At 45.9% G+C, this 19,411-nt stretch overlaps 1 protein-coding gene across 3 annotated transcripts in view; it reads left to right on the top strand.

Annotated features, from left to right (window-relative positions):
- WIPI1 (WD repeat domain, phosphoinositide interacting 1) overlaps positions 1–19,411 on the top strand; it is a 55,190-nt gene that overhangs the window by 25,181 nt on the left and 10,598 nt on the right. For all 3 annotated transcript variants that reach the window (XR_014788188.1, XM_084837506.1, XM_084837507.1), the window contains exons 5-9: positions 11,688–11,785; positions 12,436–12,528; positions 15,483–15,553; positions 16,540–16,647; positions 18,205–18,369. Coding sequence is in view for 2 of the 3 variants with exons in the window: in XM_084837506.1 (XP_084693632.1) it covers positions 11,688–11,785; positions 12,436–12,528; positions 15,483–15,553; positions 16,540–16,647; positions 18,205–18,369 (535 nt within the window). In the remaining variant the exon portion in view is untranslated. The remainder of the gene's footprint in view (positions 1–11,687; positions 11,786–12,435; positions 12,529–15,482; positions 15,554–16,539; positions 16,648–18,204; positions 18,370–19,411) is intronic.

Below are 19,411 nucleotides of genomic sequence, written 5' to 3'. Positions count from 1 at the left end.
TCCCATCTAAAGAGGAGGGTGGGGTTTGTAATTTAAAGCACCAAAGGAAAATGCAGGCAGAAGGTGCTGAATTTTTCCCACCCACTGCCACTTTTCCTCCTGCAGCCTGTCCACTGTGGTCCTTTGTTCCCCCTTCCCCTGTGAGACTCTGAGACTGGAGGTGATCACAGCTGGGAGAAAAGCACCTGGAGGAAGGACTACTGAGCAGGCTGGTGGAGGGTTCAGGACTCCTCAGCCCTGTGCCTCTTCAGCACTTTAATTCAAACAACATGTTACATTCAGTGTGCGGTTTGGCCTTGCAATTTGTTTGGGTTTTACTTTAAATACACACACACACACACACACACACACACACCTGTGGCGTAGATGCAGAATTGTAAAAACCATTTTTTTAAAAAACTGCTGTGGTCCCAGTGGAAATCATCCCTCCCCTGCTACACACACAGAATACTTGAGGGGGCGATGTATGTCAGGACCGTGGTGTGGGGGTAAAGTGTGTGTTTTTTTAAACACCTTTGATCTGCAGGTCTCGTCTCAAGTTGGTGCAGGGCCTTTATCCCTGAGTGATGTTACTTTTACCAGAGTGTAGCACAATCCTCGTTAGGCTCCTGAAACACCTACTCTGTGCAAGCTTAACTTAGACTGCACACTGTCAGCCTATTAGGCTCGCCATCAGGACCCTCACCAAAGAGTTGTGGAGGAGGTTAGACGCTAGTTTGCTTCTGGTTCTGCTCAGTCGTTTTGCCTGTAGGACGCTACATAAAAAATGGAGCCAGGTCTCAGTACTTGAAGTGTCTTAGAGCTGGTGGATCAATAGAGTATTTGCAGAGCCAGATTCAGTAGGAAGGACACTACAATGCAGCACAAATCCTCTGCTACAGGATGCTTCTAGGTCTTCAGATTAGTAAATTAACCCAGTGCTCTGGGGGGCGGGGATAAAAATTCATTCTGTTTCAGTTTCTCTGTTTCACTGTGCTACTTCCAAATTTTATTTCTCCAGCTGAACGTTTTAAAACTTGTGTAGAGAGAAGTATCTAGAAGGTATCCAAAGAGGCATATTTTGTAATGTCTGAAAAGCCAGGCAAGAACATGAGGTGTGTAAACTTTGGAGAAAGTCCCAAGAATATTGCTAAAAGCAGGTTTCATCATGCTGATATTGCAAATATGTGCCTCTTCAGTAATTTGGGACTGTTTCCAGACATAGCCTTTAGAAACATAAATAGGGAAGTCAGAAGGAACTCTTGAGAGAATAAGGGCATAACATCTTTGCCCCTTTACCTCATAGTGTCGGGGTGACAAGTAGGTTCATATTTGTCTTCATTGCTCCTGTGCAAAAACATCTAATCTTCTCATCCCTTCCTGCAAGTAACCTTGAACACTAGTCTTATTCCACAGAAGTGAAGAAGTTAAGGCAGGGCTGTTCATATGGCCTCCAACCTGCAGTTCGAATCTGACAGACAAAATACATTCATGTCACTCAGGTCCTCATTAGTGCATCCCAACATGGGAGAACTGCAGCCTGGGATATTTGTGTATTTATCAGAAAAATGGTGGCAGAGATGAGCTCAAGAGAGCCAGAAGTCACCATGTGGGTGGGGTGGCTCTGAGAGCTTAGAGAGCTGTTTGTGTCATCTTGATACTAACAAGCCAACTCTTCTCTTGCAGGGAAGGCTCTTTCAAAATGTCTGTCTTCTGCAGCACGTCCTGTGCCCAGTAGTTAAAGCTTCTTCAGTGCCCTGAAACTGTTCCTCAGGAGAGCACCCTCCCAGTGGAGTTCCTGCTCTTTTCTTGCTCTGTATGGCGCTTCATATTTCAACCTGTTCGCTTTCAGACTTACTATGCATCTCCAAAATAAGATGGGAAACACAGGAGAGCTGTGTAAAAATGTGGAAATTTGGATACTTGTAGAGCAACTTTAGTCCTAAGGTGGCACTTTCCTTACTTTGTAGCTCTCAGGCTTTGGGGCCAACACCGCAGCCATGATCTGCTGATAGTCCCAGAATATTAGGTTTGGCCCAGTGCCAAGCGGCATTGTTAATACAGACAGAACACTCTGTATTAGTACAAGCACATCAGTGCCCCTCAATTGTGGCAGGACTACTGTGACATTTAGGAACATTAGCAGGTTGACATTTGTAAGGGTACGTTTGCCAATGGTATGCCCCTACTTGGCAAAACATAGTTTTCTCCTTACTGGAGAAATCATTTGGTGTTGGACTAAACAATTTTTGAATGCACCCAGAGTTGTCTTAAGATAGTGTCCTTACTTACTCTGTTTCCCCTCTTCTGTTTTGTCTGTATACAAAGTCATACCCTTAGGGCAGAATTGTATGCCTCTTTAGACAGAAAAAAGTCCTACAACTCCCAAAATTCCCCAGCCAGCATTTTTTAAATCTAAATATGCATAGGATTGTGCACTTAGTCTTAAAACTTGGTTTGTCTTTGGTGCAGAATCACTCAACCATTAGTAAAACATGCAGGCACGCTGGCAGAGGGAGAGGTTGGTTCCACAAGAGGGGGCACGCAAGAAAATCTTTTGTGTTTGGGGAAGGAACCGCCCCCCCCTCTCCACCAGACCAGAAGGGGGAAGCTCAGGCTGTGCTGTGTGCAGTTCAACGACCCTGAGAGACGAACAATGGTCGATAAGGGCAGTGTGCAGGCGCAAGGAGAAGAAACATGACTGGTGGTGAAAAGAGGTAGGCTGAGTTGAATGCTCACTCCATTCTCCTTCTGCTCGTCCAGGGCTGGTCCAGATGTCAACGGGCTCTCCCCGCCCCCTAGCGTCCCCCCCTCCAAGCAGGCAATGGTACCCCCAAGGTCAGCTGGCAGCAGTCAGGCAAAAGCAGCAGCAGTGGTGGCACTCCGAGTGCTCCAGTCGTGGTGGAGAGCATGGCAAGAACAGCAGTGCTCCATGGAATGTGGGGCTTGGCAGCAACACTTCAGACACCGTGGGGGCTGGGGCAGGCAGCAAGTGGCGTGCCCCTAGTGGCCTGACAGCTGCTATCTTAACTTGCTGCAGTATCCTAGGCATAGTGCCGCTCCAAGAGTGACAGTATGACTGGGGCTTTGTAGGACGTTGCAGTGGTGACTGGTGTGCTGGTCAATGCTCAGAGCACAATTTTTTTTAAGGGACCAGGGGAGATGTTTGTGGTGGATCCTGCTGTGGCCCAGCAGCTGCCCAAGGATGCTTTGTGGTGGCGTTCGCCTGCGAACAAAGCATTCCTGACACAGACAGACACATACACCCCCCTCCCGCCCAGGTTGTCTAGGCAGAAGGCTATTCTGCTTGCTGCCTGCTTGGACTGCTACATTTCTCCCACCTGACACATGCTGAGGCAAGCTTTCCAAGCCCAGGAACTGCAGGGCATTGAATCAGCAGGTTAGTTTGGGATGGGGAGGGCAATCTTGAATAGTCTGCCAATTTTTTTAAAATGAATGTAGTTTGGGGAGTGGGTAAAGTAAGGAAATCAGGCATACCCATGCCCGCATTTCTGAATGTGCACAGATGGATAAACGATAAATGAAGTTGACTGTACTGGGAATATAACAGGGAAATATGAGGTAATATGCTGTAATAGAAGTATAGGGCAAAAATTAGAATACTGGGATAATAGTGGGTGGTTTGACAAAGGTAAACATTTGAAAGCTGCATCTTAAGTGTTTGTGAGCACTAGAGATCTCATGATGGGAAATAAGGGAAATGAGAGACCAGTATCTGACACTGGGGGGAAATGATAGATATATCACAGTAATATCGTGAAGACAAAAATCAGCAGGGAAAAATGAAAGACTGTAAAAGAAAGAGGGGGGAAAATATAAAAAATACAGACACTAAAAGTATAAATCTAACATAAAACATGGACGAAGTAATTCATATGCTTCAAAAAGGAGGCAATGTATTCAGTTAAGGGTAGTAGCAATTACTAACAGTTTATTAATCTAAATTAGGAGAATTATTGACGGCAATACATACATAGTACAAAAAAGACAGGTAACAGTCTAGACTGTTTTTTACACTCACAACAGCAGAAGGGAATTAATAAAATAAAATAAAAGATGAGGAAAAATCTAGAAGGAATTACAAAAGCATGACAGACTGATCAGATTTTTAAAAAGAGGCAGGAACATAAATCCAACATATAAATATTTTCAGTTCAAATAAAGTTACCAACTTTTAATGTCAGTCTAAAATGATGACGTAAAGGGGTGGGTGGGGGGAGATTCAAGAAGGCTTTTAAAAATAGCCTGAAGAGATGTTTGAAGCTATGTTGTGAAAGAGCTAATAAAGATAAAACATAGAGCACAAGTTATACATAATATCTAACTTGGAGGTACATTATTCAACTCGGTAAATAAACAGAAGTAATACAAGACGTGACAAATACTCTGAAAGGGATGCTGTTTTTTTTCTGAAGGCCAAAATAAAGTTTGAATGCAAGGAGTTGGATCCTGACCTCTGTTCCAAGAATGGGACAAGGATTTCCTGCCTCTCCCTTATCTTTGCCAACCCGTGAAAATGCAGTCCTAATTGTTGGGGGACTCATTGCAATAGGATGGTATGTGGCAGAGGGGACTGTGGCAGGAAAAGTAAATTTTGGATAATTGCGCACCCCCCCACCCCGCCAACTGCAACGCACAAGCGACAGTGCCTTCTGCTTGCACAACTATACCTTTGGATCCAACCAGAGCTTCAAGTTTAGGGGGAGAAGCTATTGAAATGGAAGGGAAGTATCTTGCAATCCTGTGCATATCTGCTCGGTTGTAAGTCACACGGAATTCAGTGAGATTTGCTGCCAGATAAGCGTGCACTGGATTACTGCCTAACAGAGCAACCATACAGAGGTCTGGGCAGGGGGAGTCCATGGCAAAGGAATTGCCATTTCCTACGCCCCGTTGGGCTTTCACTGGCCAGGTGGAAGGTGGTGTGTGTGCTTCCACCCCCACTTTTTTTTCCTTGCCTGTTTTTTTCTCTCCTGAATTTTCCCTTCTATTTGTTCCAGCGGGTGGGAAAATAACGACACCACTTTTGGGACTGGCATAGTTTCCCTTTTGTCCCACCAGGGGCATTCTCTGAATACAAAACGCTGCATCTCTCGGAGCACCCTCTTTTTGCCAGCACCACAATCAGGGCAGGCACAATGGTGGAACTTTGCACTGCCAGTCAAGGGGAGACTTCCTTCGCCCGTGGAAGGGAGGTCTACAATGTCCTATGGCCCCTGGGTTGTCCTCTCGGGGACCATAGGATTGCATCCCTCCATGTATATAAAAAGAACATTAATAAGAAAGAGAACTATGGGGTGGGGAGAGTCATTTTAATGATTTTTATTACAACTGTTTATTATGCATTAATCATTTTAAAAATGCATAATAAACAGCTGACGTACTAAAAATAAACAAAGAAGTGTAACGATGTTAACCATTCCAGAGATTTCAAAAGGTTTTTTTGTTCAAAATTAAAAAGAGAAATTGTGTTAAAACTTTCAAAAGTTTTTAAAAAAACTTATGGAAGAAAAATTAACTGAGAAAGTTGTTTTCGTTCTATAATAAAATAGTGAAATAAGGGGTGAGATGAGATTTTTTTTAAAAAAATACATGCTCAAGATACTCATTGTGGACATTTTTCATGAGATCCCACTTTTCTGTTTTTTTCTTGTCATAATTCCCTTAAGATAAGCTGGAAGTTCTCCTTTTAAAAAAAATTAATGTTCGGAGGGAGCAATCCTACCGGGATAGGTGGCCGCCTCTGAACTCGGAGGCGACCACCTATCCAGTGCGCGGCAGGAGAAGCGTAGAGGGGATTGTCCCCTCCGCGCTTCAGCCACCTTGTATTTGCGGCTAGACAGCCGATTTTGGCTGTCTAGCTGCTGCTAGTCGGAGCGGGGGAAGCGGCAGCCAGACAAGACGTTGGAAGTGTCGTACTGGATTTCCGATTTCCCCACCCCGGCACGGCCCCAGGAATGCTCCATTTTTGCCACTCTGTGCTCCTCTTCTGAGTGCGGGGCTGTTCCGTGTTGCCTACAAGGCAGCGTGGGAGGGGGTGAAGGTTAGTTCTCAGGGAACCGACCTATCCTATGGCCGTCTAACCGCTGACTAGCAGCCATAGGATTGTGCCTTTATGTATATAAATACTAAAATACACAATGAAATATAGAAAGCAATATGAGCAACTACTCACAGCAGAGAAAAGGTCTTTTGCACATGAATACCCAAATTATATCTTTTATAGAGTTCATAAAAGAAGACAATTTCTCTTTGAAAGTATCTTTTAATTTTTTTTGCCTATCATCTCTGCCATCTCTGTAGGAAGATATGCTGAGTCTTAAATAGTCTGACATTCAAGACTTGGGCTAACTGCTAATATATATCAGCTTTGGACTGACATGAGCTTTTGAGTGGCTGTGGTCTGGCCACATGGAGAACGTGGGCAAGGGAGCTCTTTCTTTAGTGGTTGGTGGACAAACCTGTGATCTCCTTTGGGCTGCACTGACAGTTTCTGTCTCCTCACGAGACTCCATTGTGCTACTTGGCCATGGCTCATGCTGATATGAATTCTCTATGCTTCACTTGTCTTTCATGCACTTGGAATATTCTGCAAGCCAAGTCAGGAATATTTTGTTTGTGCCACTTGATATGAAGTCAAGCGAGGGCAGGCACTCAGCTTTGAGGGCTCTGTCTTTGCAGGACAGCAGCAGTCCAGCTCTTTGTGCCTTCACGAAGTCAACTCTGTCCAGCTGAATTCTTTCCCAGGCCATTCACAGCCTGTTTTCCTGCTTGACACTCCCAGACAAAACCTCCATCTGACTCACGATGCTGTGGACTTGGTTTGTTTAGCTTCAGAATTCCCTAGATCCTAAGTAATCTCTCCAAATGGTTACAGGAAACAGACTTTACTAAATGTTCTTTCAGAGTTTTCTGCAGACTGTGAGCTAGAGGTTTCCCTTTTCAAATATTTTCTGGCTCTTTCATTGCAGTTGTCTGGCTTGCCTACTACACAGACCAAGTCCTATATCATGTGACACATGCAGTTTGTGCTCTCTTCTCTTCCCCTAATATTCATGCCGCTATAGTCTTGCAAGTGAGACCCTTGCAAGTAGGCAGGCTCTGCCCTTAGTTATTCTCTATGATACATTCTGTGTTGGAATGGTTCCCAGTGATCTTAGTCTTACAGGCTGGCTGATGCATCCATTGATGCAAATATGTGGGAGCAGGAGAGTGGGGTAGGAGGGCTGGGCGCTGAGGTGTTTTGATAAAATATATTCTCTTTCGAGCCAGCAAGCAGCAGAAGGAACCAAGTGTGTAGAATCTACACTGTAGATAGGTGGGGCAAGGAATCGGAGGTGAGGCCCTAGGTAACACAGCAGCTAATCTAGGAAGTCAGACAAAAGGGGCTAGTTGGAAACTGCTGTTTATAGGATTTGAGGGCTAATCAGGAGCTCACTGGGAGACTCTGTGCTTATTTACATTAGGCGTGGGGGACATACTGCCCCTCCAATGTTGTTGGACTGCAGCTACTGTCAGCCCTCACCATTGACTGTGCTGGCTGATGGGGGTTGTAGTCCCACAACATTGGGAGGGCCACATGTTCCCCACCCCTGATTTATATCCTGTCCTTCCTCAAGGAGCTCAGAGTGGTGACATACGTGGTTCCCCCCCCCCCCATCCTGTCAACAACCCTGTGGGTAGGTTAGGCTAGCGGAGGGTTATTGGTTGAAGGTCACCCAGTGAGCTTCATGGCTGAGTGGAGATTTGGGCCTGGTTGGTCCTAGTCCACCACTCTTAACCACTGCACCAGGCTGGTGAATTTTTGAATGGAATCATAGCTTGGGCTGGGTTGGAAGTTCATAGTTGCAGTTCCTGCTTTTGCTCACAGTGCACAATTTGAGCAGGCCTGGGTAGGAACAAGATGGTTCCTGATACCACTACAATTAGGGTTGCCTCCTCTTTTTGTCTGGCAGAGGCTCAGTATCTTTAATACTTGCATAACAGAGCGCAGCTTTCCATGGCAGCTTGAGAGGGTGATTGGGAAAGATACAGCTGTTACATTTCTGCCAGCCAGGCCTCCCTCACAAATACTCTGTCGGTGGGCGGGGGGGAGGTGGAAACCCTAGGTATGTGCAATTATGTATGTATGTTTATTCATTCATTCACAGTACTTTTATCCTGCTCCTCAGCAAAAAGACTTCCAAAGTGGCTTACATATAATCAGTGTAACATGACAGTCCTTGCCTGCAGGCCCGCAATCTGAAAAGACATGACACACAAGGAAAAAGCAATGGAGAAAAGGGGGGGAATTAAGCCTTTCAGCCGGGCTGGTGGAATGGCCCTTCTCCCCACTCTCATCTCCCTCAGCACAGCCTGCTGGAATGGCTGCTGGTGGTGACAGTGGAGGGAGGAGGAGGAGTATATGTCTAACAGCGGTCAGACACCTCTGCTCATGCCGCCATCTTGCATGCTGATGAAAGCTCAAAACAGTGATGTTGGAATTGTCCTGTCCTCCTTCCCATTGTGTTTGTTTTCTTGCATTAGTTTTCTACAGCTGCTCTCTGCTGAAAAGGACAGAGTGGCTGGTAGTGGAGGGCTAGAGGGATACCACAGCTATGAGATGCTGCTGGAGCTCTCAGTCATGATGTCAGATGATGGCTGGGCTGAGCAAATGCTTCACTGCTCTTCGGTTCTTGCCAAGGCAGCATATTCTGGCACCACCATTTGCCTGAAACACACACGTGGCCCTGTTTCCTGTCCGTGAGTTGTACACATAATCTCTTTGAGGCTGCTGTTGCCTTTTAACCCTGAAAGTGCCATCACGTGGGAGTACCTTCAAAACAGGCCCTGGGATTTCTTGCATACAACCACTTTTGCACGCACGCTGCCTTACATTTCAACAGTGGCTGAAACAAGCATGTATTTGAGTGCTAGATAAATCTATGCTTGGGGTCCCCTCATTTCTAGTGTTTTCCAGCCTTCTTATTAAATTACACATAGTTACTCACTTCTGTCTCATGTTCTCCATACCCATAATTGACACCTTAAGGGGTACACCCCTCAAAGCTTCAGTGCCCCGCTGATTCTGATTTTAATGTAATGCAATATGCCAGTCTTTATTTTTACATATTGCAGAATATAGGCAATTCAGCACAAAGACATTCTAGCAATATTGCTTATTCCACTATCATAGTGTGGTTCCTGAATGTATTTTGCTAGCTTTACCATGTAGACCTGAATTCTTCATGTTGATTCAGTTTGGAGGTAATGATTTCTTCTGAGTATTTAAAGAACAGAAGATGAACTGCATCAAAACTGAAGGAGTTGTCCTCACAGTAGTTTGTACTGGTAAAAAAACAAAAAAAAAGCCAGTACTACAGTGCCGCAAAGACATTTGGGACATGGAGCAGGGGAAGGAGGAGGGAAGCCAGGGGTTGAGAAAACAATTTGTGGTTGGTTCAGTCATCTGCCGGACAAGCCCTGGATAGGGCAACAAACTATGGGTTAAATAAACCATTGGATACCATTAAGTGCGAAACATGTCATAGTGAAATAGCCTCCATGGAAAAAAGATTCCTGGCCTGGAACGGGCTTTCTCCCTTTTTCATCTATAGGGAAATTATTTCTCGGGTAGACCTTTCCACCCTGTGACCCCCTCATCCCCCCTGCAGTTTGAAGCGGTGCATACAGTCCAGACACGGGTTTCTCAGCTCACTGTGAGCTAGGCTTCTGTCTGTTGCTGTTTCTGAGTTCTTCCCTTTAGGAGTGTCATGACATCAAGACTGCCAAAAGGAGGAAGTGGGTTGGGCCAGAACAGAGAGGGCCAATACTCAGTGTGTCATTTTGGTGACTTTGGCTAAGATCAGGTGTACACACAGAGTTCCGTTGAGGACTCCAAGAAACATGTTTCTGAGTCTGGCTCAACTTCTTTCTCTCATCGCTGCAGAAGAAACGCCCTTCTCACTTTATGCTGTGTGTGCTGGGCTGTTCCCCTTCTCTTAACCCACTGTTTCCCAAAATGGAGTGCCCTGGCCCCGTTGGGAGGCATATGACTACATTCAAGGTGTATGATAGAAGGAAAACGTGTAACTGTACTGTTAGTTTTCCTGTAAGAGCACAAAGTGGCCTGAGTGAGAGTATTTTAATGAGGCAGGAAGAGTTGGAAGAGAGAGAGAAGGCAGGGCACCTTAACTGTTCCAGCTGGATGGGCAGAGTATAGTGCTCAGTTTGTATCCTTTGGATTTTTCAGGGAGGGGAATCCAAGGGGAGCCTTTGAAAGAGGGGCTTACATTCAGCCATGCCTAATTTGAACCCACATTTGTTTAGTGAATTAGAAATGTTTCTGTAAAATGATATGCAAAGGGACTTGGAAGATTTAAAACGTCAAAACGCAATAAACATACAATAAGTAGAAAAATCTAAGAGGGTTTTGACAGGAAACCAAATAGTATCCACTGAAAAGCTGTGTAAACTGTGTAAAGAAGCACTTGCGTGTTACTTACGACGCTGTGATACGCCCAGCATTTCCAGCCCCCTATGGCTGTTCAGGCATCTGTAGAAGCGGGGCCAGTAGAGGTAGTGCTGGTCTTACTGTGTGCCTGGTGGGTTCAGGTCACTGCCTCTCCATGTGGTCACAGCTCTCATGCAACAAGCTCTTAAGCAGCTGCCATGTGGTTCAAAGGCCCAGAGACCATCACCACTCTCTTCCCAACATGGCAGCAAAAGCGCTGCCTGTGCCCCGTGTGCAGACGAACTCCACTCTTTCCCTGTCTGCTTTTGTTTGCACATTGTGCATCAGACCATGAAACCAGTCTTGCCAGCAGCTTCCCAGAGAATTCAGGAGGTATCTCTCTTGCAAACTCTGAAACAGGATGCTCTCATTTTTAAAGTGTGTAATATAAAATAATAGATGGTTTTGTGAAGGGAAAAAAATAGACTGAGACTCGTTCTGGACAAAGCCTTCATGTGCATTCTGGGTGAGGGATGAAAACACTGGATGGAGCTGTACCCTCACTTACCTGTAGGTGTCGCCAGAGCCTAAGGGATTTCCTGCTGAACAGAATGGCTAGGGAGAATTTCACCACGAATCTCCGGGAGGCCGAATGCCAACACATTCAGCCCCCCGAAATTGGTGGAGAAACGGTCCGCCACCCCCCCGGGATGGGACTTACCTTTGTCGAATGTACCTGGCGCTGACCGGGTGCTGCTGCCGCCATTTCTCAGTAAAAAATGGCGCCGCCGCCATTTGCGTGCACTTGTTTTTTTCCCCCAAAGTCAGCCGTGATAGGCTACGTAAGGATTTACGTAGCCTATCACGGCTGACTGCAGGGACGCAAACAGCGGCGGCTACGGCCACCGCCATTTGTGTCCTGGCAGGAGACGAGATTCGCGGCCGGAGGGACGGGGCGCCTCCCCCCCGGCCAGAATTTTGGCAGGGAGGGATGGGGCGCCTCCCACCCCGCCCAGAATTTCGGGGGGAGGGACGGAGCGCCTCCCCACCACCATGAAGCAAGCTGCGGGATAAGGTAAGGGACTTTCGTCCATCCCTATGAACGGCCGCATTTCAGACTATGGCTACAAATGCCAACGTGGTATAAGTTGAACTTTCTCAGTTGAAGCCATGCTACTGCCACTTTCCTGAAACGCCCTGCTTATACCGTGGGCTCAACCTCTGTGTGACCATGCCATTTTTTCCTCCTTGCTAGGATTATGTGCACTGTCTATCAACCATTCCAATTCCTACTTGGCATACCCCGGTAGCACAACTGTAGGCGAGATTGTGTTGTACGACGGAAATAATTTGGTAGGTACAAAAGTGGCTCGTTACTGAGCTCTGAATCACAGACTTGCTGACAACTTCATATGAACAACTGTTTCACTTTAACGTGGCCGTATTAACATACGTTCAACTCCTGTTGAGCTCTAAACATGGAGAAAGCTGCCTTATTCCGAGTTGGACCACTGGTCCATCGAACTCAATATTGTCTACAGTACAATGACTGGGAGCGACTGTCCAGGGTTTCAGAGAGGTTTTTTTCCTATCGCTGCTTGGAGAAGCCAGGAACTGAGCCTCTCTGACTAAGAGAGGACCTAAAGTCAGATGGAAGCAGATTTAAGGGCTCTTTTTTAAAGGGGAATATCATCCCCCTGCTCCTAAACTCTTTGTTTGTGTGTGTGTGTGTATGTGTGTGAATGCTGGTAGAATATAGTTCATGCCAACCCTTCTCAAGTTGCCTCTGTATAAAGGGCTACTTGAAAGTAAAGTGGAGAAGACGTTTGGCTACTTAGGACTGTACTGAAAGTTTTCTTGTTTTGTTTTTTTGGTCAACAGTAGTGCTATTCTGTTGACACGTCCTGAAGAAAAGCTTTAAAAGTACATGTCATCCTGCTTTTCAATGAGTTGCGATATTCTTTGGCTTCTAGTTAAACCATTTTTATTTCCCCTGCTAACAGAGAGATGTCTGTTCGATCTCAGCCCATGACGGGCCTCTTGCAGCCCTAGCCTTCAACTCCACGGGGTCAAAGCTAGCAAGTGCCTCTGAAAAGGTGAGTGAGTAAAATGTCAGAGAATTACAAGTAGTGCTTATATTTTCCTAGAGGAGCAGGGCATAAGAGGACTGTTTTATTACTATTTCAGTCCATTGGCAAATTTATTATTTTCTTTTTCTCCAGGAAAGGACTCTAGAATTTCATTGAGTTCTTTCTGTTTTAAGCTTACTCCACCTTGCCCTCAGCACAGAACAATGTATTCCAGTGCAGCATATTTTAAAGGTTCATTCTGAGTATTTGAAAATGTTAGCATGAGCTCCTCCACCCTTCCAACATTCTCTTGTCTTCTTCCAGCTCATTAGAAATTATGAAGCAGCAGGGTTGTTTTGACGTTACAGGGCATTCTCATGCTGGCATATATATGAAAAAGATTTGTGAAAATGACAAGTAGGAGTTTGTTATATAAAATAATAAAAAGATTTTAAAAATAAAACACAAATAACAATAATAAAATCGGTTGCCTAACAAACCCATTCACTTGAAATGCTTGAGAGCTCAAGAGGCTATGGAGGAGTCAGAGGAGTGAACAGCTCATTTTTATGAGGTACCTGGCCAAGGAGTAACCATCCCACATATAGGTACATGCAGCACAGGAAATGGCCTTGAGTAACATGCGTAAAAGATTGCGCATTTTGTAGTTCTAAGCATTCTTACTTGGAAGTAAGTTCCATTCAAATCAGTGGGTCTTGCTTCCAAGTAAACGTGTTACAATTGAGCTGCAAGGCCTCAAGCCTAAGCAAACGTGTAGCTTAATCCTCCAAGTGTGTTTGTTGTTGTTCAGTCGTTCAGTCGTGTCCGACTCTTCGTGACCCCATGGACCATAGCACGCCAGGCCTTCCTGTCCTCTGCTCTCTCCTGGAGCGTGCTCAAGTCCATATTCATTGCATAAGTGATGCTATCTAGCCATCTCATCCTCTGCCGTCCCCTTCTCCTTTTGCCTTCAGTCTTTCCCAGCATCAGGGTCTTTTCCAGGGAGTTTTCTCTTCGCATTAGGTGGCCAAAATATTTCAGCTTCAGCTTCAGCATCTGTCCTTCCAATGAGCACTCAGGGTTGATTTCCTTTAGGATGGACTGATTTGACCTCCTTGCAGTCCAGGGGACTCGTAAGAGTCTTCTCCAGCACCACAGTTCGAAAGCATCCATTCTTCGGCGCTCAGCTTTCCTTATAGTCCAGCTCTCACAGCCATACATTACTACTGGGAAAACCATAGCTTTGATTAGACGGACCTTTGTCGGCAAGGTGATGTCTCTGCTTCTTACTATGCTGTCTAGGTTTGCCATAGCTTTCCTCCCAAGGAGCAAGCGTCTTTTAATTTCATGGCTACAGTCACTGTCTGCGGTGATCTTGGAGCCCAAGAAAGTAAAATCTGTCACTGCTTCCATTTCTTCCCCTTCTATGCGCCAGGAAGTGATGGGGCCAGATGCCATGATCTTCATTTTTTTAATGTTGAGTTTCAAACCAGCTTTTGCACTCTCCTCTTTCACCCTCAACAAGAGGCTCTTGAGATCCTCTTCGCTTTCTGCCATTAGGGTGGTATCGTCTGCATATCAGAGGTTGTTGATAATTCTCCCGGCAATCTTAATTCCGACCTGTGATTTATCCAACCCCGCGCTTTTCATGATGTACTCTGCATATAAGTTAAATAAGCAGGGTGACAATATGCAGCCTTGTCGTACTCCTTTCCCAATTTTGAACCACTCGGTTGTTCCATGTCTGGTTCTTACTGTTGCTTCTTGACCCTCGTACAGGTTTCTCAGGAGACAGGTAAGGTGGTCTGGTACTCCCATCACTTTAAGAATTTGCCACAGTTTGTTGTGATCCACACAATCAAAGGCTTTAGCGTAGTCAATGAAGCAGAAATAGACGTTTTTCTGGAATTCTCTTGCTTTCTCCATGATGCAGCGAATGTTGGCGATTTGATCTCTAGTTCCTCTGCCTCTTCTAAACCCAGCTTGTACTTCCGGTAGTTCTCGGTTCGCATACTGCTGAAGCCTAGCTTGTAGGATTTTGAGCATCACCTTGCTGGCATGTGAAATGAGCGCAATTGTGCGGTAGTTTGAACACTCTTTGGCGTTGCTCTTCTTTGGAACTGGAATGTAAACTGACCTTTTCCAGTCTTGCAGCCATTGTTGACTGTTCCAAATTTGTTGGCATATTGAATGCAGCACTTTAACAGCATCATCTTTTAGGATTTTAAATAGCTCAGCTGGAATACTGTCATCTCCGCTAGCTTTGTTGTTAGTAACGCTTCCTAAGGCCCACTTGACTTCACTCTCGAGGATGTCCGGCTCAAGTTCAGTGGCCGCACTATCATGGCTATCAGGGACATTCAGATCTTTCCTGTATAGTTCTTCTGTGTATTCTTTCCACCTCTTCTTAATCTCATCTGCTTCTGTTAGGTCCCTGCCTTCTTTGTCCTTTATCATGCCCGTCTTCAATTTTCTTGAAGAGCCAAGTGTGTTTACTCAGATATAACTCCAACTGAGTTCAGTGGAGCTGGCTTCCTAATAATCGCACATAGGATCATGACCTTAGTTGGAAGTGAGTTATATTGAAAGTAGTGGCTTCCACATATTATATATTTAAAGCATTTTTACCTTGCTTTTTAACCAAAAAAGCTTATAAAGATCCATTGTATGACAGTCCATACCCTCAGGCTTACAGTTAAAAAGACACAGCACACAAGGAAAAAGAGATGGGGAAGGAGAAGGAAAAACGCAGAGAGTGAGAAGACATAGAGTGTTTATGATCAGAATACCTCTGTTAATGTTATGTGCTAGTGCCCGGAGATGTGTCAGATGGGTTGTGTGTCTGTGAGTGCTGGTCTCTGTCTAAGTGATTGCTGCTGCTTATAAACGCTTCTGTGAAAGCATTAAGACAAAGTGCTGCTGTGCCTATTTATTCTGACTGCTGCTTTTGTGACATCTGTGCCTTATATATTCTGCTTCAGGGAACAGTCATTCGTGTGTTTTCCATACCCGAAGGACAAAAGCTCTATGAATTCAGAAGAGGAATGAAGAGGTCAGTGTGCTGCTTCCAAACCAGCGAAATGCATCCACTCCTACATAGGAGTGGGTGTGCCTGGCATTCTGAGAGTCCTTTCCTAGGAAATGTTTGCCTGGGTGGTTTATAGGGACTGAATGCACGTTCGGCACACGCGCAAGGCACACAGCGCCCACCCAGGGGCTGCCTGCGCTGATCTTCCCAGCCGCTGCACGCCACACGTTTGGGGAATCCTCTTCTTTGTGTGGGAGTTGCTGCTGACATGCCTGGCAGGTACAATGTTGGTGTAAGGGAGAGCTGGGCAGCCTATGGCCCTCCAGATGTTTTGGCCTGTAATTTCCATCAGCCCTAGGCAGCACAGCCAACGGTGAGGGATGCTGGGAGTTGTAGGCCAAAGCATCTGGAGGGCCACAAGTTGCCCACCCGCGATATAAGGTTTGAATAGTACATTGTACCTTCTTCGATGGGGGGGCAGGAGGGGGAGGAGGAGTTCTTCCTCTTTTTTTTCTCTAAAGCACCAAGAGACTGGGAAATTGCTATCCAGACCCATCCACAGGAAAATGACAGAAGTAATCTTTATATAACGTTTTAAAGCACAGGTCCATTTCCACAAGTCCTGCTGATGTCAGAAGCTCTTTGAAAATGTAGTATGGGAGCCAGAATGTATGCATCTTTCAGACAATCGTATTGTCCCCATTTGGCAGATATCAGGGCTGAGGGAAGAGTGGCCTAAGCGAATACATGGCTGAGATGAGATTTTGAAGGGTAGACTTCACAGCTCATTCTCTTAACGACGGTGCTACATTGCCCTGACACATTGTTTGCTCAGGCCACAGATACTAGGATGCCTGATGGGGTGACTGATTTGCAGCAGTCTACATTTGATTATATTACATTCACTGCCATCTCTCCCATCTGCTTAGCTTGGACACAGCCTAGCTTGGACTAGCCTCTCACCATTTGGGGCCAGCTGCAAACACCCTCTTTTCTTCGCTTGGCCTTAGGTATGTGAACATCAGCTCTCTAGTGTTCAGCATGGACTCGCAATTCTTGTGTGCGTCGAGCAACACCGAGACTGTGCACATCTTTAAGCTGGAACATCTCACTGACAGGTGGGTATCAGAACTGTGTTGCGTGTGTTGTGGGGAGCCTAGCTGCGTCCTCCAAGCCCCCTCTTGGCAGGTTGTTGCTGTGGATAGCTGATGGGAGAGGATGCGTCTGTCTGTCTGTCTCAGCAGGAAGAGGTGTCTCACTGAAGGTAAGACAAGGTTGTAGGCAGCCAAGTTTTGCTTGCTGGAAGTCGTTCCACCATCTGTTCCAACCTGCTACAGCTTTAGCTAGACAAGTCCATCACAGCTTTGACTTGGCGGCGTGATTTGGCACTGTCCCAATAAAACTTTGGGCAGAATGGGTGGAGGAGTGGATGCTGGGTTGTAGGATCAGTTGGAGAGCCAGGAAGAACAGAATGGATGGAGCTTGGGGCTAGATCTGAGGATCGAGATGAAGTTGGATTGTGACTCAAGACTCTGACGTCATTGTCTTGCCAAGGCCTGGTTTCCTGGCCACAGCATTTATCCAAGTCTTGTTCAGTCTCCTTTATGGGGGAAATGGTGGTGCTGGTAGCACTACTACCAGCACAAGCCTGAGGAGAGTTTGTGGCTGCTCCTGCCTCCAGGCCTTGCTAAGCCAGGGTTCTGTGGCCAGCTCAAGACCGCCTGCTCCTAACAGAGGCAGCCGCCTTTGGCCATATACGCATATCAGGCATCACCAAATGAGAGTCTGGGCACGTCTTTCACTGTGCCTTTTGGTTACTATATGAAAATGTAACTGCTGCATTTACCTCTAGATGACTTCTAACTAGTGGCTCCAGGTTGGAGTCCCTAGGGAGGCAAACCAGAATTCTGGAGTGTAGCTGAACCTGCCTTTAACATGTTGGGTGTTCTGATAACCAAGCCAAGATAAATGTTCAAAATAACTTATGCACAAGCCTTGAGCAGTGATTTACTCTCATTGTTAACCTCTGTTTGTCCTGTGTTAGATTTAAAATTGCTTTAAATCTTTGCTTACCACAGACTGTTATTTGCCATCCATTAATGCTTGGTGAGAAGGTGCTTTCATAATGACTTTCTGTGAAACGGGCCTTCATTGTACAGGGCATATCTAATGGATCACTGCATTCATCTTCCTGCATAGGAGAGTCTTGCCCAATTTATCACGGAGACACATAATGGCCTGTGGCATTACTGCCAAAATATTCTCTGCCATGCTGGGGCTGACAGGTTAGATCAGGCAAGCACAACTGTGCTGGGATTATTTGAAGAAACTTCTCGCCCACATGCACGCGCAGACACACCCAAGTTAGATAAGTGATAGAAATTTCATTTGCATATAGATTTCAGGCTTGTTTTTGTATATTCGTATGTCTACGTACATTGCACTTTAATATGTTTTAGAAAAATGTCCCTGACCCAAGGTGCTTACAGTCTAAATGGTGAGCTTCCAAAGGGAAATTAGGGTAAAGAAGCAAGAATAACAAGGGATGAATGGGAGCCAGTGAAGTTACATGTGTTTAGGCTTTGTGGGTGAAGACTGTGTTGATGTTATATTGATGCTCCTTGTTATAGATACTAGAGTAGGAGTCTTAGCAACTGCTACTTTGTTTCTTCTAGCCGGCCCGAAGAACCCCCATCCTGGAGCGGCTACATGGGCAAGATGTTCATGGCTGCTACAAACTACCTCCCTTCTCAAGTGTCAGGCATGATGAGCCAGGACCGGGCCTTTGCCACCGTGCGCTTGAACATTTCTGGACAAAGGAACATCTGTGTGCTCTCCACGTACGTAAGCTGTGGCTATAGCAACTGAGCAGTGGCTCCTGTTTACAGAAAGTTCTCTTTAAGCAGCATAGGACAGAAACACTTACCTGCTGTATTATACGCACCCTGGGTTCATTTAGTCCCAAAGTTCGTTAGTTGTGTCTTGATGCAATGGCAAGGCAGAAGTTCTGTGTCCTGTATCACTGTTCTTGTATCTCATGCACTGGGCCACTGCCAGGTCTATCTTTTCCATATTCAGGGAAGCTACTGAGTGCTGAATATGGACAATACTGAATTGCAGTCCACAGCTGCTCTTTTTAATGCCTCACGTCTGAGGGCGAAATGATCATTTGAGACCTGGGCAGGAAGCCAGTAGAAAAGGCATGGAGAACCTCTATTCCATGGGCAAAGTCTGCCTCACGAGGCTCTCCCTATGTGGCATGCCGCCTTTCCTTCAACATGCCCTCTTACCTTTGACCCTTTTGTGAGAGTTTTCCTCCCAAATTACCAGCTGCCGGAATGCAGTATGTGCTTTTCCCACACATTACAGCTTTCTTGTGTCTTCTTCCTGGCCTTCTGGTCACTTCCAGAGCACTTCGGTTACTTTGTTACTTTCGGGCCAATTCCAGATTTGCTCCAGAGCAATCTCTGGGGCACCTTCATTAGTTTCCAGAGGCATCTTGTTTTTCTGTCCCCCTGTATGTGGAGCTCCCCCCACAGGTGATGCTTCCCACTCGGTCATGTCAGTAAAGTTGACGACTGTTTTCCAGTGTAAACGTTGTGAATGGATTTGATTAGTGATGGGGGTGGGTGGGATATTCTCTGAAAGTGCTGCTCATGCTTTCTTCGGAGGAGACATGCATTTTGGCCCTGCCCACTGCTGGAATGTGGCCCCTAAGACTGCGCATGATGCCAGATTGAAATTTGGCCCACAGTGGCTGCATTTGGGAAGATCTCATCTAGAGGAAGGTTTCCTCACTAATGTGATGGTTAGTACAAGTCCTATAGACCAAGGCTTCTCCTTCTGCATTTTCCCTTCTGTGTGTTGGGGGTATGGTTCTCT

This window comes from Heloderma suspectum, chromosome 2 (genome assembly GCF_057233095.1).
Source record: "Heloderma suspectum isolate Gila_16-S chromosome 2, 16-S_ref, whole genome shotgun sequence".
NCBI lineage: Eukaryota > Metazoa > Chordata > Lepidosauria > Squamata > Helodermatidae > Heloderma > Heloderma suspectum.
Note: the sequence above shows the minus strand (reverse complement) of the source record. Positions and strands in the feature narration are given on the sequence as shown.